Source organism: Daphnia carinata, chromosome 1, assembly GCF_022539665.2.
Source record: "Daphnia carinata strain CSIRO-1 chromosome 1, CSIRO_AGI_Dcar_HiC_V3, whole genome shotgun sequence".
Taxonomy (NCBI): Eukaryota; Metazoa; Arthropoda; class Branchiopoda; order Diplostraca; family Daphniidae; genus Daphnia; species Daphnia carinata.
In genome coordinates this window covers 513,758-538,852 of record NC_081331.1, presented here as the reverse complement: position 1 = coordinate 538,852, position 25,095 = coordinate 513,758, and the positions used below count along the sequence as shown (strand labels likewise).

The 25,095-nt window shown below is 39.2% G+C and overlaps 4 protein-coding genes and 1 long non-coding RNA gene across 5 annotated transcripts; 1 reads left to right on the top strand and 4 right to left on the bottom strand.

Annotated features, from left to right (window-relative positions):
* Window positions 1-8,203: 8,203 nt before the first annotated feature.
* On the bottom strand, window positions 8,204-9,937 carry LOC130692264 (ankyrin repeat and MYND domain-containing protein 2-like). Its single transcript, XM_057515344.2, has 4 exons — window positions 9,659-9,937; window positions 9,430-9,595; window positions 9,227-9,366; window positions 8,204-9,138 (listed from the first exon to the last, which is right to left on the bottom strand). Exons 1-4 carry the CDS (start codon window positions 9,839-9,841, stop codon window positions 8,482-8,484), a joined length of 1,146 nt encoding a protein of 381 aa, XP_057371327.1. The 5' UTR covers window positions 9,842-9,937; the 3' UTR covers window positions 8,204-8,481.
* A 226-nt stretch (window positions 9,938-10,163) lies between these two features.
* LOC130692255 (replication protein A 70 kDa DNA-binding subunit-like) lies at window positions 10,164-13,072 on the top strand. The gene is made up of 14 exons (XM_057515336.1): window positions 10,164-10,309; window positions 10,375-10,425; window positions 10,482-10,736; window positions 10,798-11,000; window positions 11,061-11,223; window positions 11,290-11,394; window positions 11,459-11,558; window positions 11,618-11,730; window positions 11,804-11,938; window positions 12,002-12,265; window positions 12,340-12,423; window positions 12,485-12,554; window positions 12,613-12,737; window positions 12,806-13,072. Exons 1-14 carry the CDS (start codon window positions 10,265-10,267, stop codon window positions 12,911-12,913), a joined length of 1,821 nt encoding a protein of 606 aa, XP_057371319.1. The 5' UTR covers window positions 10,164-10,264; the 3' UTR covers window positions 12,914-13,072.
* A 13-nt stretch (window positions 13,073-13,085) lies between these two features.
* Window positions 13,086-14,067, bottom strand: LOC130692281 (ubiquitin-conjugating enzyme E2 L3). Its single transcript, XM_057515363.1, has 4 exons — window positions 14,005-14,067; window positions 13,845-13,940; window positions 13,636-13,764; window positions 13,086-13,526 (listed from the first exon to the last, which is right to left on the bottom strand). Exons 1-4 carry the CDS (start codon window positions 14,029-14,031, stop codon window positions 13,314-13,316), a joined length of 465 nt encoding a protein of 154 aa, XP_057371346.1. The 5' UTR covers window positions 14,032-14,067; the 3' UTR covers window positions 13,086-13,313.
* A 4,996-nt stretch (window positions 14,068-19,063) lies between these two features.
* On the bottom strand, window positions 19,064-22,117 carry LOC130692285 (protein transport protein Sec23B-like). Its single transcript, XM_057515366.2, is given in 11 exon segments — window positions 19,064-19,348; window positions 19,406-19,627; window positions 19,686-19,860; window positions 19,922-20,073; window positions 20,146-20,406; window positions 20,473-21,062; window positions 21,065-21,323; window positions 21,397-21,555; window positions 21,614-21,700; window positions 21,774-21,904; window positions 21,968-22,117. Coding segments are annotated over 11 exon segments (2,274 nt in total). The 5' UTR covers window positions 22,116-22,117; the 3' UTR covers window positions 19,064-19,258.
* A 420-nt stretch (window positions 22,118-22,537) lies between these two features.
* On the bottom strand, window positions 22,538-23,199 carry LOC130692290 (uncharacterized). Its single transcript, XR_009001368.2, has 2 exons — window positions 23,020-23,199; window positions 22,538-22,922 (listed from the first exon to the last, which is right to left on the bottom strand). It is a non-coding gene; the product is annotated as an uncharacterized LOC130692290 (long non-coding RNA).
* Window positions 23,200-25,095: the final 1,896 nt, after the last annotated feature.

Genomic DNA, 25,095 nt, shown 5'->3' with positions numbered 1-25,095 from the left:
TTCGCTATTGGTTGGCTTTAAGCTTTGGCCTTCCTCTTTTCTTTCTTATTTTTCCATCCGTTTCAACCCCCAATCCGCTTTTTATTATCTCTCGGCCATTCAAGTCCGACGCGTTCGATCCCTCCTCCTGTTCGTCGTCGTCTCCGCGTTCATTTCCCCCTTTTTTTTTTTATCTTTTATCTAATTATCACCATCTGCTTTTCATAGAGATAGACGCACCACCTTCTTCCATGTGCCATTTATAGATGTGTGTTTTATTCCAGGGCCTTTTGTCCACCCACTTATTTAGCCCATTTATACAGAACACAGAAAATGTTAAAAAAAAAAATGATCCCGACATAGATACGTCTGGAACATACGCCGACAGTTTCTCGCTATATAAAGCGCGATAAATCGCCCTTCTTTTGTTTTATTTTTTAGTTTACACAGATTTCTTTTATCCATTTGGTTCACATTGCAAATTTGTTTGTGTTTTTCGTGTTGAAATACAATCGATTGCAATCGAGTGTCATTTTTGTCATGCAGAATTTTTGAAAAAAAAAGAGAAACGAGAACAAAAAAAAAAAAATAGTTCCAGTGGGAACTGATCGGCCGAGAAGAACATGGCGCCACGTCTGTTCCTCTTCTTTCAACTGCTACCTGAAAATGAAAGATAATCCACTCAGTCACGCTCCAAGGTTTACCGCAAAATTGGTCAATGAGATACACAATCTCGAAAGACACGCCACATCATCATGCAGTCCGTCCTACCGCTTTCACGCGACAATCGACGATGACGGACCGCGGTTGCAACCCACAGGCGTGTCTTGTATCATCCCCTCGACACAACGGCGACATGACCACGGTGGGGGGTTGACGACACACAACGCAATCATTTGCCTATGGGCGGGAATGATCAACGACATTTTTTTTCTAGAGTCTTTTTACTTTGAGTTTATCGGCCTTTTTTTTCTAATTATTCAAAGTTGGGTACATGTAGGCAAAAAAGAAACTGCTGTGAGTGATAACGTTGGCGCGACTGGGTCATCACTCCGGCGCGGAATTTCGAGCGAAAAAGAGGGAAAATACTTGTACCTCCGTTTTATGTACCCTAAAAAAAAAAAATGGCAGAGGGAGAGAGACCTTGTGGATTTGTGAGGGTTTGTTTCTGGTCAACAGCGATAACGAGCATGATTTTTTGTTTCACTAGAAAAATCCGGCCTCATCTTTGACAGGCATTTTTTTTTTCGAACGTTTAGCGAGTGGTTCCTTTTTAAAACAAAGCACAAAAAAAAAAAAAGGTTTGGAAACTATAAAGGTAAAAGAATTGGTGCTTCCCCGTCTGGAATTCCGGTTCCTCCATAAGAATAGTTAAAATCCTCGCGGGGCCTTGTGCGCGCGCGTTGCAGTTACTGGTGCGGATGCTGGACAGGGGGGTCCACACAGTACATTCATATGTATCTATTCTATCTCTCTACACATATATTTCATTTTTTTTTTTTTTTCGCCAGTTAAACACTGGCATGGGTAATGGGAAAATAACCACACAGAGCCAAGAGATATGAGGGGCTTTGGAATTTGTTCTTCTTCCACCTTATTATTCTTATATTTTGTGTATGTGAGGGGAACCTTTTCTTTTTGTACCTATTCTCTTTGACTGCTCTTCTTGTCTGAGGGGTTTGTTCCTATTCATCTTTCTTATATGTGTGTATATGCCTTGGGTAAATAAAGAGAAAAGAAGGGGGGTGGTTGAACATACACAAATAGATGGAGAGGCTATCTACGCTGGCCACCAGAGCAGCCAGGGGTAATTAGACGATTTGAGGGGAGAAATTATAAAGCAATCCGCAATGGTTCGGATTTGTTGTGGTTTGTGTGCGTGTGTTGTTTCTCCTCCGAGAGAACGAAAGCTGTTGCTAGATAATAGGGAATAATAAAAAATGGCCACACATACAGGTCATCCAACTAGAAACGTATTTTTTTTTTGTGTTTGTTCTTGTTTGAAAAAAATCCCTCTGACACATAGCTGGAGCCCCAACGATGGGGAGGGGTCTCCAAAATTCCTGCTAGAAGTAATGCTTTTAATAATGATAATTAGACTACGCGCATCGAGGAGACCTTTTTTTTCCCTTTTAGCATGACTATGCCCACTTTGAATGTGGGAGTTGTCGACAATAAACTTGGAGGGTTGGACTATTGTTATTATATGCATGCGACGAGACTGACTTTACATGTCTATAAAGATGGCTCGATGTCGGCGATGATGGAACAACCGCGCACAAGAAAGAGTTTGTGTGGTCCTCTACTTGTCTGCAGGCTTTTTGTTGGTATTGATGTCCTCGTGTCATGTTTCCGACCCAAACGTTTGCTGTTTTGCATCTGTTTCGGGTAGATATCAGGTCTCTTGAACTACATAGGGACCTCCCTGACGAACGACATTTGGCCTTTTAACAGCTTTTTAATAACCAAAAAATGAGTTTTCTTCGTCGCCATTTCTTCCCCTACAGTCATGGGGGGTTCTCTTGTTCACACATCACGAAATGGCCTTTGTTTTCTGATCATGGGGAGCGTGAACAATGTCATCTAGCAGTCGTGCAATGGCTCACTAATAAATAAAATGTACGAACATTTATAGTCATTTTGCATTTAAACGAAAGAGGGGTTTGTGTTTAAAAAAAATTTCCGGAGAAAGATGTACAGCGGTCTGTGTCAAAAGAAAGAATCCGTATGTGTGTTTTTGAAAAGCACAGGAATATAACGATAAGATAAAAGAAAACTCTTCTTCTTGTGGCTTTTTGTAGGTTCCGGAGTATAATCTCTTTCAGTTGTCAAATACAATCTCTTGACACACACACACAAGGAGCGACTGGCGACACTCGTTATCACAGAGCATCATTCTTCGTTAATCAATAGGTTGATTAACTATCATACAATTATTTTTGGAACAGCAGCTGGAGTCAATCAGGTGTAAACAATTTTATCCTTAAAAAAAAAATGGACTTTTTATTTGTTGATGTGCTAAAGAAAGACTTGAGAAAAAAAAAATGATGAGCGAAGATGCTAACCTACAGATGTTTACTTCGTTATCCGGTAACAATCGGCTCCAAGTGCGTGTGTGTATACATCGTACAGCACCGGCTGAAATTGTTTGTTTGACAACGAGAAGAGAGCAGCTTGTCAAACAGTCGGCATTTTCTATGCACATTGATGGTCTTGGCCAAATCCTGTACTTCAAACTTGGCTTTTTATACACACAAGGCCAAAAAGGACAACAACGTCGTTGGAAAACAGGGTGGCGGCTTCACTGGCGGCGGCGGATGAGATAGAAGAAGTGCCTGTGATGTGTGTAACTCGAGACGAGTTCTTCCATCGTGCCGACTCCCTTCACTTTTGCTCGGATAAAATTCGAGAGAAAAACGGGCTCCCGTTTCGTCATTCCATTCGATTTGTTGCTACTTTGCAGGCCCGTGCCCACCTGTCCTTTGTTTTTTAACCCCGACTTTCTAAATCTTCTTTGTACATCAAATTTTATTGACTCCCGGTCCGATAAACAAAACATTCCTTTTACATGCTGTTATTGACAGCTTGACCCATGTGCCTTATCCTCCACATCCACACGAATACTTAAAAATAATTTCTTCTACAACATAAATCTATAAACAAATTCTTTTTTTCTTTCCTACTTTAAGGCTTTAAAAAAAAAAACATCCACGTGTTTTCTAACTGTTGGTGGAATTGAATGAATAAGTGAATAATAATCGTTCTCATAAATCGTGAAGGGGGTGAAGGGCAAAACCAAACACCCTTGACGTTTTGAGAGGCGAAATTGAATAGAAAACCAAACAGATCCCGCTGAGTGTGTTATAACCCCAACAGCCCCAAAACATCCCAAACACACATACAGAGAAAAAAAAGGGGGAATAGAAAAAAAGGTATTTCAAATATTGGTTTTTCAAGTCCCACGGTTTTTTCCCCTACAAAAAGACCGAAAACCTAAAAAAAAAATCAAATCAATATATACAAATAAAAAAAAATGCATAATACATGCGCTATTCCGCCTTGGGCATTACCATTTCTAATGAAGATGTCTCTGTATTGAGTCTAACCCCTTAACGTATAGCCACAGCACCTTGACTAGAAGAAAAACATTTAAATAAAAAGAGAAAACTGCCTTGTACCTTACGTATGTTCACCTTTTTTAAAGGTACAAGAAGAGGTTCGGACTATACAAGAGGGGGGGGGGGGGGTCAGACGCACGCCTGAAAAAAAAAGGGCCCCAAGAAAACAATCCGTGTTGTCGCCAGGAAAAGTGGCGACTTGTCAGTTGTGTGTGTGTTATATCCACCATAGAAATGGAGAATATAAGGTAGTTAAAGACAGAGAGAAAAAGCCCCCAGTAGGAATAGGTTTTAAAGTGAAAAACCAACGGGGGGTCGTTGTATAGACATAGTAGACGAAGGCAAAAAAAAAAAAAAAAAAACAACACAAAAAAAAAAAAGGGTCTAACTGGAGGGTTAAGGTTCTACCATCCATTTTCATCGTCTCTCATGTTTTTTTGTGTGTCAGACAGTCAAAAAAAAAAAGTGTCAGATTCCCCAGTTTACATAGCGGAGCCAATCATATTGACTTAAAGAGGTCTGTGTTGTGGGAGGACTTGTGAGCACAAATTTCGATAAGAACGGGGAAGGTTGACACACAACCAGAAATATTTTTTTTTTTTTTTAAAGGAAGACGCGCCGACATAGGCGCCCGTCCGCGCTCAATTGCACCCGCGCGCGGCGCGCAAAAGCGGGGGGCGCCATCTCGGCGCCGGAATGGCACAACGAGGTGGAATTCTTCTAAGGGTCTTTTTGGTGTCGCCTCTTCCGCACTCGGTTTCATTTCGACCGCGAGCTGGACAGCAGCGGTTTTCCGTTTTTTTGGTGACAAAAGTCCAACCACCAGTAGCATCCACAGCTGAACTAACAGAATTTAAAAAAAATAATGATCAACTTGGAATAATGTTCGCAGGGCGCTTCCTCAGTTACCTGATGGGTTGAAATAAAAACCGCAATTCAATGACGGTAACGTGAAAATGACAAGCCATTCTAACGCGGTGATATAATAATGAGAGAGACTTGGACAGCCGCAGAAATTCGAATCTCACAGCGGTATGTGTCGCCTGCTGTCGTTTGTTTGATGTCTCATCCATCATCGTTAGAGCGACACAGTCCATTGTCAACGCAAAAGAAACGGCCATCCAGTGAGAATGGGCATTATGTGTGGAACATGTTACGTTGTCTTGTTATTATAGACGGGCTATGGCAAAAAAATTCTTGTTATTGTTCACTGTATTAAAAATCTACGAGCGCTTTAAGCAATGGTGGCATCGTCAGTCATCCGCCGGATGATGTTTCCATGGCGGCAGCTTCAGGGGGCGGTTCTGCACTTTGACTGATTAGACTAGGAGTTTTGTGGATTTTCACAGTTCGCCTTTCTCTCGAGTGTACGTGTCTTATATGTGTGTTTGAGTTGATGGTTTTCTCTTGAAACAAAGAGAAACCCTAGTCAAGAAAGAAAAAAACACACCCCCCCCCCCCCAAAAAAGAGGGGTTAGAAAAAAGCTGAAATATCTATCTCTCCGAGAAAAACACAAAAAACGCATAAAGGGTCGCGGCCGCCCTCCCCCGCGTTGGCTCCGGCGACTCCGCGGGTGCCCCGTGCATGGCCTCTCATCCCTATGTCTACTAGGCAAATATTAGGGTTAGGCCCTTCGTCTTTTAAAACAAGACTCGCACTCTGTACACACACACACACACAAGAAGCAGCAGTCCATCCAGCATGAAGAAGAAGGGCTTTTGTCTGCCTGCCCCCCAACCGCGCCGACCCCTCCCCCGTCTAGCTGAATGCCCAGCATGTTCATCTCTTGCTCGGCACCCCAGCAGAGGGGCCCCTTAATGGGGGGGTAGGCCCTGATAGACCCCCAATAAGGTGGCAATGGCTTAATGAGTTTGGCGCCGACTAGACTCTTGTCGCTCTCTTGTGTCCAGCCCGCAGTTAAAGAGAAACGAGAGAGAAGAGACACCCTTCTTTGTTTGACAAATCAAGTCGTGCGGATAAGTCTCTTTCACCCCATTCGGGCCCGCTCATTTTGTTTTCCGGCTGTATCTTTTGCTCCTTCAAGTCCGGCTTCCGAGTATGAAGACCTGCGTGTATGTCGCCGTTTCTTCATCATTTTGACCGAGAGATCCAGACTGAGATAACCTTTAACGGCACCAGTACCACTTTCCCATAGTCCCCCTTAAAGACAACGGATGGAAGAAGGTCAACGAAAGCTCATTGTCACTATTTTAGGCTGTCGGAAGCGATATCGATCCGAAACCTGTACGCACTGCTATAGTTTTTATACCTCACGGGCCTAATGATCTTTATAATGAAGGCCAGCAATACGTTGTCTTTATGGATTGTGCTATCGAAACGGGTCATCTTGGTCACACCATGCGATAGACATCGAAGAAAGTTTTATTAGATTTTAGTTCATTTCCTTGTCAATATAACTACTGTGGAATGTTGTACGGTTGTATACCTTCGTTAGCTATGCCATAATGTCCCATGTCTCTCTAAACGTGCAGGTTGGAATGATTTCTGGCTTTACGGTATGAAAAGTTCCACTAGTGATGGTCATCATAACATACTATTTAGCTCATCATCGTATGTTTAACATAAGGTAAATGATCTCTAGAACAGAGTCATTGATGCTTATCGAAAAGAAGTGGCACACGAATGCAGGTTTTCTCCTGGACCAATTACGCGCTTCCGTTAAGCATATTCCTAACTCCGTTCTTAGTGTTCATTAAGCAGGGAACTTTGATTCGCGTACATCCAATAAGATATTTCTACATCCGATAAGGATATTTCTTCGCTTATTGAAAGAACATTAAATATATACTAAGATCATTTCACAAATTTTGGTCACGTACGTACAGTCGACGGTAGCTAATCGAACTATTTTGGAATGTTTTTTTCTTTATTGGAGATTTTCATGGTGCATAAGCCGAATATTTATGCTGCTGTATCGCGCTAAATAATAATTTTTAAGCCCGACTAAATAAGCCCGACTTTTCTTATTTTTGCACCAAAATTCGGTGTAATTCAAAAACGGCTAACTTGACAAGAAAACGAATGACTTTTTCTGAATCAGCGTTAAATTTTGATTATACTGTGTGATTTTCATCGGATTCCAAGAGATGTCATTTTTGGCCGATTTTGACAAAAGTGGTAAGGCTATAGCCTTTGCACTTTTTCATTTTTGGCTAAATTTTAAATTTCGCTTAAAATACGTGATTTCCATTCAAAATTGAACGCTTATCACGAAAATCAAATTTATTTTTCAACTGGCCTTATGGTTTTTTAATTAAACGTAAAAAAACGAAAAAATAAGAAAAGTCGGGCTTATTTCGTCGGGCTTAAATTTTTTCTCTGCAAAAACTGAAACTCATTGTAATTGGTTGAATATCACAGGATATACTCAAAATTGGATGCTAATTCCGAAAAAATTGCTATTTTTTTCATCAAGTTAATCGTTTTTGAAATACACCGAATATTTAACGCATTGCTAGCGCGCCAGTACGCTACAGCGCTAGCGCGATGCTGTAGAAATATTCGGTATGGTTCCAAAATGGTTGAGTTAATTTGAATACTTATCACGGAAATCAAATTTATTTTTCTATTGGCCTTATCGTTTTTTAATTAAACGCAAAAAACGAAAAAATAACAAAAGTTGGGCTTATTTAGTCGGGATTAAAATTTTTTTATGCATAAACTGACACCTATCAGAATAACATAATATAATATAATACAACGCAACCACCAGTAACGAGTTTTTATTCAAATGCATTATTTATATCTTAAGCACGCAATTATTCTTATTATTATAAGAATTTTTATTTTCATTCCCATTGCTGCAGTATGAAATGGACTTATGCAATAGTTAATAGCAATAATAATTAAGTTAGGTAAATAGAATAGAAAAAATAGAATAGAACAAAGAAAATAAGGTTTATTTACAGTATATGTTAGTTAAGTAAAGTTAATAATTTAAAAGATTTTATTTTTCTATAGCTTGATATGTAAAGTTGTCTTCAGAGAATTTACTGGAAATCTTACCGGTAGATGGCAATAGCAGTAAAGCAAAAAAGAGGCAGATTTTTTGTGTAATCTTGAAAAATAGATAAACATAGAAAAGTGTAATATGACAAGTACTGTATTTCCAAAAGGATGCATGTTCTCATAATTGGTTGTACAGCCCAAAGAAGTATTCCACACAGATAAAAACAACTGGGTTAGGATGTCGCCTACTGTATATGACTGGACCGTAACCAACTTTATGTGTTAATCGGTGGATGAAAAAGAGGGAATTAAAATTCGGTGCAGAAACATGCGGACAATCATAATAATAAGAATACACTTAAAACAGACTTACGGATATTTCTTGATCATGCACAACAGCACGAGATGAGCTTTTTACTTGCTCGCTTCTTGATCTATAGTTTTATTCTCAGAATCTTGAGATTTGATTTCCAGATTTTTAAATTGTTTAGCTAACTTATCACATTCCTTTTTGTGGATGAACCAGTGTATCTTCTGACAATCCCGGTTGCAGTACTGTACAGACTTGCAAATGGAACATTTGCTGGGCACCTTTTCTTGGCCACAAGTCGCACACGAGTCGTCATCTTGAAATCCACGCTGACCGTTGATACACGACGTTAGAAGGTTGAGGGCCAGTGGGGAATCTTGCTTTGTTTTTGAGAGGTTGACAAGCAACTGGCGAAATATGGTTGTTTCTTTAAAAGGGAACGTGCGGATAGATTCTCTGATGAAATTATCCAAAAATTCAGGGAATCCATCCGACGGACGTTGCTTTAGGAAAGCTTTAATGTACTGATTAATCAAATCTACAACAGATTTCTCAGGGTGCTGCTGTTGCTCTTTTGCAATCCTTTCAACTAGGAAACGCAAGTAATGGTATTTAAGTGAGAGTATTTCATTTGCTTCTCGACCGCGTTTCATTTGATTCTCGCTAAGCAACTCTAGTGCGTTTTTTACTTTTGAAAGATTTTCGTAAAGCATAGGAAGTTTTTGAATGGTCAACAAAAGATGAACAGGATGCAGATTAACCTAAAAACAAAACCAACAAAAAGCTAAGTTAGGTGTCTTTTCGTGGTAAAACAAGAAATGACATGATGTGTCTATTCAAGCGCACAACCTGCATGACAAATTTGTGCAAAGCTGGTGCAGCAGCTGGTGGTAACTTTGATTCATTTTGGTCAGTGACTGTTGCAGTATAGAGCTCTATATCTGAACGGGGAATGAAGTTGTTGATAATGGACACAACTGTGTGGTTTCCTGTGATAATCTTTGGATTTAGTTCTGCATTGTTTCACAAGTGTGTTTAATTAATTAGATTACCTACAAATGCAGCCATTTGAGCTGCAGTCCTGCCTACTGAGTTAATTGTGTCAGGCTTGGAGCCATACTGAAGCAACTGTTGACAAATATCTAGATTGCCAGACAAAGCAGCAAAGTGAAGGGTAGAATATTGATGTTCATGATGGCCTCCATTAGGATCAGCTCCCTTACAGGAAAGAAAAACATTAGAATAACCAGCCGATATACCTTTAGCTACCAAATCACCTACCAGATCGAGAAGTAGCTGGCACATATCTTTTTTTCCTTTAAAGGCGGCATGTTGTAGCAATGTCATTCCATGTTCATCTTCACTATCAATGCCAACTTCCTGAGATTTAATGAGTTCTTGAAGACCCGTAGAATCATTGTTGTTTATCTTTTCGATAGCTTTATTAATATTCTCAGAAACCATTTTTTTTTACAAAATTTGCACAAATCTTTTTCAGAGGCAATTAGATTCGCAATTGTAAGGTAAACATATGAACATTCAGCTAGTCTTTGCGTCTGCAAATGGTTGCCTAGCAACCTATTATTTTATAAATAACGCAGCAATGCCGAAGAAATTGTCTAGTTGAAAAATGTTTTACTTTTATCCTTCAACTAAAACTAAACTATACTCATCACATAAATTTTTAGCGAGCAATTTTAATTTATTTTTTAGCTTTTTCACTGCGACTCAGTTTTGTGATTTCATATCGTGCTTCAGCGTGAAGTTTGTATTGTTATTTTCCCGCCTTCTGGATGTCGTACAGACGGAACCAAGCGAATATCAAACACTCGCACGTTTTAGAACGAAATATCTATCTAAGATAATTCTGTAAGTTTTGAAGAAAGTATGAACAGAAGGAATCAACCGAAACTCACCAGTGGAGCAATTCCAGTAAGTTTTTTGTTATTACGTCGCATTTTTCAGCAAAAATACGTTTCTTGTATTGTCTTTTACAGGCCATAATTGGAAATGGACTGTACGGTGAAACTCCGGTTCTACAAGTTTTGGTAGATTGAAAAAAAACTAAATCTTAAACCAAATCTCAGTATTTTTGTTCCAATAGGGTTATAAAAATCTTCAAGGAGAAAGTAATGACCGTTACAGAATTCTCATCTCTGATGGAAAATATTCCTATGCATATGGAATGTTGGCCACCCAACTAAATCATCTAATTACAGAGGGCAAACTTGAAATCTTTACAATTATTAAAGTAACAAAGTTTGTTGTGAATAAAGTTGCTACAAAGGCAACTGCAGGCAAAGATCAAAAAAAAATTATCATCCTTCTTGATGTTGAGCCAATTGCGCCTGGGAGTGAAGTATGACACTTTTGTACAGTCGTGCTCTTAAGGAAGTTTTTTAATGTTGTTATTTTTTAAGGTAGGAGAGAAAATCGGGAATCCCCAGACCTTGAATGATGTTGGAGAAGTGTCAGAAGATGCAACTGTGAACTCTAAACCAGCAGGTAGCATGAATTATTCAAAGCCTGCTCCAGCCAGCAAAACTGGTGGATATGGTCAGCAAGCTGCAAAGCCAGATATTATAACCCATCCAATTGTGAGCCTAACACCATACCAAAACAAGTAAATATTAAAATTGTAATAATTGGGAAACCACTAAATAGAAATTTTCATGTAAAACAGATGGACCATTAAAGTAAGGGTAACAAACAAGTCGGATATCCGTACGTGGAGCAATTCTAGAGGTGAAGGCAAACTTTTTTCAATGGACATGATGGACGAGACTGGAGAAATCCGTGCCACCGCATTTAATGCCGAATGTGATAAATTCTATCACATTATTGAGGTAGCTAAAATACATCTCTGTTTTAAAAATCTCCTATTACTTTCTCATTTCGTTTTTGTCGTATAGATCGACAAAGTCTACTACATTTCACAAGCACAATTAAAGGCCGCGAACAAGCAGTACACAAGTATCAAGAACGACTACGAAATGACGTTTAGTCAAAATACCACAGTGAGAAACAAAAAAAATATTGGCTTTAACTGCTTCATCAATATCTGAATAATCAAATTTGCAGGTGGTCCCTTGTCATGACGATACGTCAAACATCCCATCTATCACGTTCAACTTCGTCCCTATCAATCAACTGATTAATTTGGAAAAGGATAGTATCATTGGTAAGCCGATCTGCAACAGTAAAATTTGTAGTATGGTTTTGTATTTATTGTATTCACAGATATAATTGGAGTTGTAAAATCGGCAAATGATGTGCGCGTTATTGTTTCAAAGACGACAAGTAAAGAATTGAGGATGCGAGAAGTACAATTGGTGGACAGCTCCAACACTGAGGTATTACACTTGGATCTAGCCGATAATTTCATGTAAAGCCAATAATGTATTTTTTATGGAATAATTAAATCAGGTCAATTTGACCTTGTGGGGTAAAACCGGAGAGGAATTTGATGCAAGTTCTCAACCCGTTGTTGCATTGAAAGGCGTGAAGCTCTCTGATTTTGGAGGTCGTTCAATAGGAACAATATCGTCGACTGTCATGCAGGTATACATCTAATATGAAATGTGTAGTTGTGCCACTAATCTTACGAATCAATATTGTAATAAGATCAATCCTGACATGGCGGAAGCTCACAAACTACGTGGCTGGTACGACAATGGTGGGTCATCATCGGTAATTTCAAGCATATCGTCGGCTCGCGGCTCGGGCACTGGTGGTAGCGGGTCATACAAAACTTTCGCTGAAGCCAAATTCGAAAACCTTGGTGGAGGTGAAAAACCAGACTACTACAATGTGAAAGCAATGGTGGCTATGATTAACAAAGAGCGAGCGTTGTACATGGCTTGCCCTTCAGAAGACTGCAACAAAAAGGTAAAAATATGGGGAAAAAATGAATTATTGTAAATTACTTGGCTGCTTTGCATAAAACTAGTCTTTTACGATAGGTCATCGATCAGAACAATGGTCTCTACCGATGCGAAAAATGTCAACGTGAATTTCAGGACTTTAAGTGGCGTATGATGCTTTCGGTATAATAAGCTAATAGGTTAATAAATTAGCCATCGTAAATGTTTTATTCATTGACGCTAGGTCAACATTGCCGATGCCACAGAACAACAATGGGTAACTTGTTTTCAAGAAACTGCCGAAACTCTGCTTGGTAATTTTTTGTCAATTAAATTGTTTGACATAAATGTCAGTTTCATTCTGAACTGTAGGGAGATCGGCAGATGAAATTGGCAGATTGAAGGATACAGATAACGCCGAGTTCCAGAAGATTTTCGAAGAAGCCACTTTCAAGTGGTATATTTTCCGGCTGAGAGTTAAGATGGAGATGTACAATGTAAGGCTCCAAATATTGATAATTCCGTTTTCATCCTATTAACCGTAAGCGTTTTTTTTTTTCCAAAGGACGAAAATCGTCTAAAAACAAACGTCTACGAAGTCAAGGAGGTTAATTACAAAGAGCACAATGAGAGGTTGATCCGAGAAATGAAAGAAATGGCAATTGCTGAATAAAATATTGCAACATGTACCATCCACTACATCCCTAAACACTTACGAAATAATTTAATTTTTGTATGCAAATAATTTCTTGTATCATGTGCGAGCGAAAAAACAGTTAAAAAAAAAAAACGTTTGAAAAAGCAGAATACAGATACCGCTTATCACAGTGAATTTTCAGAATAAATTATTTTTAGGACAACTGCAAATGTATTGGTTTCATTTTTGCAGTTCATGTGCAATACATTTGACAATATTTCAACCACTGAGGCAAAGAAAAGAAATGAAAATAAATGAAGATCACAGTGCAGCGCACATTCACTGCTCTACAATGAAGTGAAGAGGATAAGGGGACCAGTTTCAAAGTTTTAATTTGCCTCATTAGCGTAGGATGAACACACATAATTTAATCACTTTAATCACTTGGCCTCTTTTCACTGTTCTTTTTAGTAAACTCTTCAGCATTTTTCATGAATTTTTTTCTGTCTTTGGAATACTCTTCAGCAAGATCAGCCCTGAGTGGGTGTTCAGGCTCTGGATCATTGACCAAGGCAACTAGTGCTTGTATCACTTGATCTGTTTTAGTGGCAGGTTTCCAGTTTTCAGCACTAATGATGGGCAAACAAACCTAATGGCGAAGATTTAAAAAAGTCAAATGATTAGCAACAAAACAATGGAATAGAACATTTTTCTTAATCAGCAAGGACTATAATATTAAGTATTTCTTTCAGTTTTACCTGTCCTTTCTCATCGATATTGGGATGGTAGATTTTGGTTTTAAATGCTATTTTAGGAGGTTTGAATGGATATTCAGCAGGAAAATTAATTTCAATCCGAAATGCACCTTTGTTATATGGAGCATTTTCCTAACAGAAAAATGTCAATGGTTAGTAACCTAGGTGATGAATCAATACTTTTGTGTCAAATATTCAGCCATCAGACTCACAGGAACGATAAGTCCATGCCAGGTGAGAATGTTCTGTTCATCAACTTGAATGTCACGAAACGATTTCAAACCAGACTTCTTAATGTCTTCCAACTCCTTTCAACAAAAATTAAAAACATTTAAGAAGTCGGAAAATTTTAATAATGACGAGGAGGATTACCTTATGTAGTCTCCTTGTGGCGGCCATGACTGTTCCGTTTAGGTTTTTTAGAATCCAAAAGCAGCGTTGCCAAATGCTCGTAACACAATGTCTGAAGTCGTTTTATTACAAATTTACCTCAACTCGTTACCTCCACATTGTCCAATTTATGCTCATACTTATGCACTCGGTTATCCTCTTTATGAGGTAACTTGTTGAAATATTAAATTCCACAGTTTTTATTTTGAATTGTCTAAACGGATATTATTTGTAATCTTAAATGAAGCTATCAAACATGGGTAAAATCCTAAAAGAAATTCCGATAATGTCATCACTCAGTAGAGACTGGCATTACAAACTGTTTCTCGACGCTAACAAAAATCTACGTTCGCTTAATTTGAAATTAATTTATCTTCAAGGATACCATTGAACGCCATGCGAAAAATATTAAAGTTTCCAATGCAGCAAAAGTGTGCGTTGCAGCATTCAAAATAAATTTGTAAAATGAAAACAACTTTGCTTATTTGAACCTGCTACTCCAGTCACCACCAGAGAAACGGTAAAAGGGCATCAGCGATATTCGGTGAAAATATTGAATTTTCTTAGTGTTCTCTACAAGAAAAAGAAGTACTCTCAAAAATGTTGTTTCTAACATCGATTTTCTCCTTGTTGCCCTCGTGGCCAAAAGCACGTACAGAACCCCAGACCAAAAAAAGTTTCCCGCCTGAAGACTCAGCTCGTGCTCAGTTGACTGATGAGAAACTTGAAAACCCAGCAAACCAGATCGGCATGAACTCATATGTTTTAACCTATGAGAATGAAGTAATGCCAACACATCGCAGCAGACGCCATTCTCGGCTTCATCCCCACGTAGAGACGCATGAACTCAATCTGCATGCAGTTAACATCCAGCAAATTCCAGGGGCTAACATACAACCCAACCCAGCAAACGAGATTGGCAGGAATTCACATCTTTTAACCTATGAGAAAGAAGTAATGCCAACTTCTCGCAGCAGACGCCGTTCTCGGCTTCATCCCCAGGCAGAGGCGTATGAAGACAATCTGCGTGCAGTTAACACCCAGCAAATTCCAGGGGCTAACATACAACCCAGTCAAACCGTTACGCCACAAAATCCCTTTTCACGAGCTGACAGCCATAATGGCACGGTTCTTCAACATGGAAAACCCAATTCATTTACGCCACAAGAAACTCCATCCCAAGATTTTGCATATCGACTTCAAGCATTGGAACAACGACTTGCTTATTCAGAAATGAATAACAATGGTATGTTTCAACAGCTAAATGAAACGAAGATGGATATGCAGGAGCTCCGCCAGGCTCTACAGGCTTCGAACGCAATTATTAAACAACTGGAAGAGATGCTCGACGACGTCGCGTTAACTCGGGAGAACACGGTTAATGTTAGAACATTAGAAATTAACTCTAGTTTTGCTGAAAAGCAAACTCTAAATGAGCATCGATTGAAAGAAGACTGCGGTATTGGATCCTCCCCTAAGCCAGTCCACCCGGCAAATCCGGCATTTTCACCACCTCACCTGGAACAAAACTGCCCAATCAACCAAGGAGATGAAAATGTTAAGAGCTTTGCTCCAACTTTTCAACCGGTAGATGAAGTTCCGCCCTCTGTGGCCGTCGAACGTAATACTGGTGAAAACGGTGAAAATACAATTGAGCAACCTCAGATCCTGCAACCAGTTGAAGAGAAGGTTAACCCATATCGAATGGTAAATGGCAACGGTATTCGACCCTCGCCTAGGCCACACTTCACTGCAGTTACGGGATTTCCACCACCTAGAGAAAACCCGCAACGAAACTGGCCACTCCTACAAACATCTAAAAACGTTAAAATTTTTGTACCTACTTTTCAACTGGTAGATGACGTCTCGTCTTCTGTGGCCGTCGATATTAATACCAATGAACAGACATTTTTTGAAACTCAGGTCCTATATCAACCAGTTAATGAGAAGGTTGATCCCTATCTAATGGTAAAGGACAGCGGAATTCGATCCTCTCCTAGGTCGGTCCAGCCAGCAATAACGGGACTAACACCTCACCCGATCCAGGAACGGAATCGGCCTATCGAAATTCCTCAAAAAGAGCGACCTGCATCTGGGCAACGCTATCAAAGTCAATCAGTCAATTACCAATACCTACCTCCTTCCCGACAACAAACGGAAAATTTCGTGGCTCATAAACATGGCTCGATTTTTTAAAACTTGTACTAATGCTTGTTCTAACTTAAATAACGCTCTTTCCGTGTAGCAATCCAAAGGGACTGGTCGACTCACCCGTTAATGGTGTTGTTCAGCACCGCGAATAGAGTACACCATCTACATTTCCTGCTTCACTCTTCTTCTTCACGGCGCAGCTTGAATGCATGTGTTGTGATGTCGGTATTGCATTCGTTAAAAGTGCTGGCCAACATCTCGACGCTTGCATCCGCTAGTCTGAAGAACATCAAATGATGGCAGGAAATGTAAAGGTTGTCTCAACTTTCGCGGCACTGATTCAGCTACCTTTTCGGGGGATTATATATGAGTTGATCGGTTCTTGAGGTGCGCTAACGGAACAGCGCTGAGCATGACATTTTCACATGTTTTCCTTATCAGTCTTGTCAATAAAAGGATTCTGTTCCGCCAAATGAACCTCTTGTTATTTTTTTAATGCCCCTTCTTACGCATTACGCAAAAGTTAGATAGCAGTCACGAAACAAAAGGAACACGACAACTAATTTATAGCGGCCTTTGAATTTTTCAAAAGGAATTCTGTCTAAATGAGATGGTATCACATTTAGATCCTATCATAGTTTTAACACTAGCACGCCAATACGCGACAGCGCTAGCTAGCGCAATTAAAGTAGTAATAGCGCAACTACTTTTATAATAGGGCTTAAAAAAGTTTCCTTTTAAAAAATAATATCAATAAATCTAGATAGCTATACATGATTTAAATTCAAAATTTAACTAGAATCATGAAAATGAATTTTGTATAGTTTTCGAATTATCTAAAATATTTAGGTAGTTGCGTTATACCTACTTTGATTGCACATAATTTAAAAACTTCAGATGTAACGGAAAAACTACCATACCAGCTAGAACCAGCGTTTGATTTTGAGCATAATTTCTGTTTTTTTATTAAATTCTGAAAGATGTCCATTTTTGATGATTTTGTCAAAATGAGAAGGCCTTTCCACTTTTTCAATTTTCATCAAATTCTAAATTTAGTTTTAAAAACATTATTCCGATTCGAAATTGATCGTTGATCACGAAAATCGGGTTTATTTTGACGTTGGGCTTACGGGTTTTGAATTAACCGTAAAAAACAAAAAATTAAGGTGGTGCGCTAGCAGCACCTTTTCCTTTATTTAAAAAACGGCTGGTTTAAGGACAAAATAAATTACTGATTCGAGATCAGCGTTCAATTTTGATTATAACCTGTGATTTTCGCCCAATTCCAAGAGATGTTGCTTTTCGACGATTTTCGTAAAAATGAGAAGGCTATAGCCTTCCCACTTTTTCGATTTTCGTCAAATTCTAAATTTAGTAAGAAAATACATTATTCCGATGCGAAATTGATCGCTGATCACAAAAATCGGGTTTATTTTGCCATTGGGTTTAATAAAATGAAGGAAAACGAAGAAAATGAGGTCGGGAAAGGAAAGTCGGGGTAAATTTAAGCCAGACTAAGTCGAGCGTACTAGCGTGCCAGTACGCTACAGCGCTAGCGTGACACATCAAAGTTCTTTGATTAATCAAAATCCACAAATTCTACGTAAAAACAACGTCTATTTTCGTGATCCTCGTTAAATTTGGAATCTAAATCATGTATAGTTATCTAGATTTCTTGATATTATTTTTTTAAAGGAAAAATTTTTAAGCCCGACTTTTTCTATTCATACTAGCGCTCCGGTACGCTACAGCGCTAGCGTGACACATCAAGGTTCATCGATTACTCAAAATCCATAAGGTCTACGTATATTATTTCTATGTTATTTTCGTGATCCTCGTTAAATTTAGAATCTAAATCATATATAGTAATCTATATTTAATGGTATTATTTTTTAAAAGGAAAAGTCGGGCCTATTTTTTTGTCGGGCTTAAAATTTCCATCGGCCACATATATTGTTGTGGCGCGCCAGTACGCTACAGCGCTAGCGCGACACATCGAAGTTAATCCATTTTTCTTAAATAATCAATAAATAAAGAAAAGTATGCATGATTTAGATTCAAAACTTAACCAGAGTCACGACAATGAACTTCGTTTTGGCGTGGAGTTTATGGTTTTTAAATTATCTACAATATAAAAGTAGGTGCGAAAGAAATTTTAAGCCCGACAAAATAAGCCCAAATAAAAAAAAAAAATAATATCAATAAATCTAGATAACTATACATGATTTAGATTCAAAATTTATCCAGAATCACGAAAATGAACTTTTTCCGGAATGGCATTTACGGATTTTGAGAAATCTAAAATATAAAATATGGGAAAGTAGGGCTTATTTTGTCGGGCTTAAAAATTTTTCCCTTTAAAAAATAATATCAATAAATATAGATAACTAATATGATTTAGATTCAAAATTTAACGAGGATCACGAAAATAGACGAGGATCACGAAAATTTAACAAGAATCATGAAAATGAATTTTGTTTTTACATAGAGTTTATAGTTTTCGAATTATCTAAACTATTTAAGTAGTTGCGCTATAACTACTTTGATTGCGCATAATTAAAAAACTTCATAGGAACGGCTAAACTAATACGCCAGTTAGAATCAGCGTTTGATTTTGAGCATAATGTATGTTTTTTTTATTGAATTCTGAGAGATGTCCATTTTTGATGATTTTCTTCAAAATGAAAAGGCTATAGCCTTCTCACGTTTTCAATTTTCGTCGAATTTTAGATTTAGTTAAGAATACATTATTTCGATTCTAAATTGATCGCTGGCAGGGCAGTTTTTCCGTTACGTATAAAGTTTTTTTAATTAGAGTAAAACAACTTCAATTATCTTTGTCAAATCGGAAGAACAGCAAATTTATTTATGGTAAAGCCCCAAACATCTGGACGGATACAAGCTGAGTAGCGGCAATTTTAAACGGACAAAAAAATTATTTTTAACCGAAACAATGAGAAGTCTTCAGACCTGCTCGTCGATAACGCATACATTTTTTTCTCATTATACAATCTATTCATTTTTGTTTTATTCATTTCCTTCTTTTCTAGAATGGGTATTTCAGTTTCGTTCTAGGTTTCATATTTTAAGCTGTTGATGAGCAGACCAATTTCTTCAAATGTTCCATGAAGACCTGCAAGCTGACGTCATCTGGGAATAGTGGAGCCCCTTCATCCTAAAATACCACACCCATAATTATAAAACAAAGAAGAATTCAAGTCAGTCAACTTACCCCGTCGTATGAGAACTTGCTGTTGTGAGTTTGCAATGGATTGACTTTGGAAAGGAGGAAATGTGCTTGTGGGCCTCCATGCTCCGTGTCAATGTAACGCGGCATCGGGAACCGTGATTGCAAAATATCTTGGGCGTCATCGATCGGGGCTTGCAACAACTGCTTAAAGTCTTTGTATTCCGGGGAGTTTGGATAGCCTGACGCTCGCCATTGGGCGATCGTCTACCAAAACCGGAATGTTAAAACTGAAAATGAAGCTATTGGGGAAATGGTAAAGTACCTCGCCATGGTAAATGACAATCTGGAAAAATGTATCCATTAGCAAAATGCGTTCGGGCTGGATAGACGATGAATCCAACAGTACCGGTTCGGGTGGACCGTGGAAACTATAGCTGTACAAAATGGGCTGAACCATGATGAGGACCTGCCTCAGATCTTCACGATTGAGCATATGCCTGCAAAACAGCCAGGCTGTAGGAATGAGTTAAATAGCATAAGACGGGCACATGAAGTTACCTGTAATATGTGGTTTCATCCGGGCTATTGTTGAAAACCTGCAAAAATTGTGATCTTCGAAGATGGAACATGTATTGAACATAAAGGGCGAAGTTCTCTGCAATATTAAAGCTGCTGGGATCGTCTTTAGAATATCCACCGAATTTCTGACACTGTAACGCAATACCAAAGAAGATGTTGGAGAATTATATAATTTAATAAAAAAACGAAAAGAGATTTCGTACCAAGCGAATAAGCATGCAGTCGAGCCAAGGAAGTACATCACGTCCTTCACCAGAATCAGCGCGGAAAGCGGCAAGGCGAGCCATTAGGACGGCAGTCGCTTCCTGGTCGAAGCCGGCCGTAATGTTGGGTAAATTCGTAGAGGCATCGACCCAGTTACGAGCGACTGTTGTTACTCGAATACACTTTTGGCCGTTCGAGGGCTGATACTGCGTGATAAATTGAATGTGTCCTTGGCCTCCGCGTGGAATATGTGCCCCGTCCTGCAACATCCACACAAATAAGTTTGGCAGTTCTAGGTCAGACGCGTAAAATAAGATGAAACATACCTGATGGACGACTTCAAAGAACACGGCCGGTGTCGTATTGGTTCCTAGAGCGCAAAACTTCCATTGCGAAGTGCCGCCAATGCCAAGTTCCGTTTCCGATACGTTGGGGCCTTTAACGTTCATTGAGATACAAGGACCAATCGCGCCGCAAACTTTGAGTTCGCGTGACGTTTTCACTTCCATTAGAGCGTTGAAGGCCATCTTGTACTCATTACGGGCGTCCTTGGCAAAAACACGCTGAAACGTCTGCTTGAAGAGCGATGAGCCGAACGAGTCACCCATCACCAAATGGCCACCGGTAGTGTTACAACAAGACTTCATTTCAAGCAATCCAGTTTGATCGAGTGCACAAGCGTATATGTCAATCGCGTGCCCGTTAGTACAGGCACGACTGGCCAACGCCTCGTAGTGCTTCATGGCTTTTTTCATGAATTTCGCGTTATCTTTGTCGATGTCGTGATGTGAACGAATCGGTTGTTTCAAGTCATCGTTGAGAACCATGCCTGGCCCCTGAGAACAAGCACCTCCAGCAAACAGCATGATACGGGCGCCGGTGTTCGGGAATGTACATTCCAGCAGACCAACAGCAAAGATAGAGCTGAACCAGTTGAGCGCAGAGGACGTTTGCCTTGTGCAACAGGCCAAGGGTCACGCTGCAGCTCTCCCAAAAGATCAGTTAAATACACGTCGCATTTGTGCACTGGCTGCAAGAAACGGCTCGATGGAAGAACGGACTGGCTGCCACCACCTGTTTCTAGATCCAGAATCTCCTGTACTTGTTGAGCTGAGAAATCCTTAGTGCCAGGGAAAATGTGCTCTTCCTTAATTCCATCACAATCAAGTTCATGAACCTAAAAAGATAGGCAGAGAAAAAAAAAATTTGGTTTCATCATCTGCTGAATGAGAAATATTTGTGAATTTCACATACTTAACTTCTTTGCCAAATGTAATTAGTCCAAACAAAGCATTTGGTGGCAACAGAGATAAAGCCATCTGCAGCGATTCTTTCAAAAACATAAGCTCATCCTCATCCACACAGGTATCAACCACCAAAAGGAAGATGGGTGGTAAAGTTTGTGATCTCTGTAATAATTAAAGAACATTATTATTTAGCCACTTCATAAATGTTCACTTTATTTACCGTAAGAGTATACTCAATAGTTGAGAATTGTGCATGTAACTCAGCTGGAGTGTTTACTTCTGAAATTTCAGCATATTGGGGTGGAAACTTAACGAATCACAAAAAAAAATTGAAATGTAATTGGAAGACTATTACAAACAAAAGGCATACAGTGACTTACTGGATTTCTTTGAAAGCAGAAATTACAAAGCCATAATTTTCCTCTGTAGTCAACTTGGCATAATGGGTTTAGGATAGCTTTACAATTTCCATGAGAGCACATTACTGGGTCGTATGTAATTGCTGGCAAGTCTGTTTGAAATACAGATAAGCTTCATTTCTCAATTTGGTATGACATCAATTTAGGGTCACTACCTGGTTTTTCCTTGAGCGGAGTATACAAACACGCAAGGTTGACAACAAGCCTAGTGGCTTCCAGTCTACTTGATGGCCATACGTTCCACGAAAACCGTACACCGTCCCTATCTTCATTCTGTTGGATGTTTTCTTGAAAGGCCGCCATGACTAAAGACCAGAAAATTGGGGTTATTATATAATGTAAAAAGCTTACACCAACTGCTGTGTTGGGCAGAAAAGGAAGGGACAAAAATAAGTAGGTAGAATAAGAGACTTAATTTAAAGATTAAGTTACCAAAACGTAGTCAGACTTAGCCTCTTCGTGGTGAAAGAAATTTCTGAATTTATTATTATAATAAATAGTAAACTTAAAAATTTAACACGAAAACTGTAACATCAGGCGTAGTCAGAAGCCGGCTCGAAATTTCGAATTATTGCGTATCTCTGCATGTTGCCAAGTCGCACAAAAACGAGTTCCAAATAGTGATACCGTGATACCATTTGGTAACGGTTTCATTTTTGCTGGAAGTCGTTTTTTAAAACTAACGTTAGTTTAAAAACTTAAATCCGGAGAATTAAAACGCAACATTTTTGTAGAAAATTGCTCATTGTATTTGCGCCCAGCACACTGAATGGCAGTGAAGGTACCCGAAACACCCGTGAATCAACACCTTAATTCGGATGTGACATGTTATTTACATTGTGAAAATCTTGCTTACTACTCGATCAAAATGTGCAAGTTGAGACTTCTCTTGCAACATCATCTAGTAGGTAACAGCAGCGGGAGCAAAGATGCTTTTGAAAAAGCCTTTAATAGCAGGCCAAATTGCAAATAACGCCAGCAGGCCAAATGTCCTCTCTTCTGCTGGTGTTTCTTCATGAATTTGTTGATTCTGTAAACTAGCGGCTAAGATCTCCATGCTGAAAACAGCTACAAGGACAGCCAGTGCAAGAATAATTTTCATCATGTTACCTAACAAGAGCTTTTCATTACACACTGTTTAGATACGGAAATAAAAAAAGCTTTTCCGTAATTAATAAATAGATGTTGTTCGCTTCTTAGCACTCACCGAAATTTAGATAGAAACTTGTTCCTAGTTGAATGGATTGAAGAACAACAAGAAGCAACCGAGTTCTTCCTTGGTCAGATGAATTATGCGTACAAGCCTAGAACCACCTCCAACCTTTTATACCTCGATAGATTGTCAGGAAACCATAAAAACTTTGAGAACTATTTTATTTGTAGAATCTCATAGGCATAAGAGTTTCTCCTTTTGACCAGAAATGGAGGCTTCTTGACCTATTTTGTTTCATCGATTTCTACACCTTTAAACGGTACCTTGCTCTCAAATCGTATTTCGACCTTAAGCTTGACCCCTCTCCAAAAAAAGGACAAAGAACCAAGGTCTTCCGGGTCATTAACTATACCCTACCTCCAACTTTCTCTAGAATTCTAACGGTTAGATTACAGTTAGTTTTCCTCATACAAAAATCTATTAAACAAAAAAAAATTTACACTAATATCAACAAATTTAATAATTACCTGTTTTTTCCGTCAATTTCTTGAACACAGTGAGCGCTTTTCTGTGATTTTAAACTGCATATACTGGTGTAATTGCGTTTACAATTCCAGTCACATACACATGAATTTATTGGATTCAAAGGTATTCTCGATATTTCATTATACAGTAAAATGAAAATACGGAGTTCACATTTTCGTAAAATAGGCAGGCTAAGACACGGATAATTCGAGAATAGAGCGACTGACACGTTCAGCGGTATGGAAGTAAGTCTCCAATTTATCCTTCATGTCTTTCAGCAACTAAACATACAAATAAGAACTGAAGCGGTTATAAAAACAAGTTACAAAGAGAATATTTACCATCTTGTAGGTAGAATCGTTTGAATTGGCTTCCAATTCCATGATTAAACGATCTATAACGGTGTAGGGCAGCCAGATAGCAGGAGCGTTGATCTGAAGCGGATTGCTGGTGAACCCAAAGTATTCCTTACCTTTGCCTAGCATAGCATCCACCAGTTCGAGAGCCACCTGATAGATTTTGTCAAGTAATATTTTTAAATTAAAACTGACAGAATCAGAAACTAAAATACCTGGGCTGCATCTTCCAGAAGTCTTGCCTGATGATAGAGGCTGATAAGTTCACCGGGATTCCTCAACTTGTAGCTGGCGGCCAACCAATAAGGCAGAGTGCAATCCAAGCCAAGAATTTTTCGGGCAGCCGCTCGATGGCAACGTGTTTCTTTATCACCTCCTTCAGCTTTCGGTATAATCTTTTCCAGTAACCGCCAGGCCTGTTCCGAAGCCTTACCAACTCCAGAGGACTGATTCAGAGATAACCAAACCCAAGCATCATCTTCGTTGGCCTGTTCTCTCGATAACGCCATGCAATTGGCAGCAAGGTGTTCCACGACGGGCGAAGTATCTAGTTAAGATTAGATTGTTGAGAAAAACACATCAAGCCTCATGAAAGGAGTCAGTGAGATTTTATACCTTTTACGTCAAAAATCTTGGCAATGCGCAGCGCGGATTCATAGCGGTTACGTGAAATCAAAAGAGCTACTACATCAGAGGCGGATAGCGATGTGATCGGCTGTCCAAGATTAATACAGGCGTAGCTAAGTTCATACTCCTTTTCGATATCAGCATATTCGATGACGTCTACTGTATGCTTGAGTGATCCTGATGAATTCTTCCGAACAGACGAAGCTGTCACTGGTTTCACCAGCCAAGCTTCCTGCCTCGAGACTAAACGCAGGGCGTTGAGGCATGCCAAAAGACATTTGACCATTTTTGCAGATTCACCTTCACATCCATATCGAAGTGCCTGTCATCAGAGGATATTAGTTTTCATAACCAAAAGCTGTTTCTCGATAGTGCACTTCACCTGTTCATGCATCACAGCAGCAGCTTTGCGCATTTTACCCTGTCTGACGTTAAAGGCATAGAGGAACGAATAGTAAAGCGTCATAGACAGAACGTCCGATGATTGAGCCCGCCTTTCTACTATTTTCTCCAACTCTGACTCCAATCCAGCGTAAGGAAAGGTTAGAAGAGTGTCCATCTGTTTGCGCTCTAACAAAATATTGACCAAACGTCCCAGTGTTTCGGGCCGTTGACTGCTATC

Bases quoted from the DNA above. Each gene is read 5' to 3' on its own strand.
- LOC130692264 (XM_057515344.2), bottom strand. From the start codon at position 9,841: ATGGTTTCTGAGAATATTAATAAAGCTATCGAAAAGATAAACAACAAT. The intron at 9,596-9,658 runs GTAGGTGATTTG...CTTTCCTGTAAG, and splicing joins GCCAGCTACTTCTCGATCTG to GGAGCTGATCCTAATGGAGG. The intron at 9,367-9,429 runs GTAATCTAATTA...AGATTATCACAG, and splicing joins TCAAATGGCTGCATTTGTAG to GAAACCACACAGTTGTGTCC.
- LOC130692255 (XM_057515336.1), top strand. From the start codon at position 10,265: ATGAACAGAAGGAATCAACCGAAACTCACCAGTGGAGCAATTCCA. The intron at 12,266-12,339 runs GTAAAAATATGG...CTTTTACGATAG, and splicing joins CAGAAGACTGCAACAAAAAG to GTCATCGATCAGAACAATGG. The intron at 12,555-12,612 runs GTAATTTTTTGT...TCTGAACTGTAG, and splicing joins AACTGCCGAAACTCTGCTTG to GGAGATCGGCAGATGAAATT.
- LOC130692281 (XM_057515363.1), bottom strand. From the start codon at position 14,031: ATGGCCGCCACAAGGAGACTACATAAG. The intron at 13,765-13,844 runs GTGAGTCTGATG...TTTTTCTGTTAG, and splicing joins GGCATGGACTTATCGTTCCT to GAAAATGCTCCATATAACAA. The intron at 13,527-13,635 runs GTAAAACTGAAA...CTTCGCCATTAG, and splicing joins ATATCGATGAGAAAGGACAG to GTTTGTTTGCCCATCATTAG.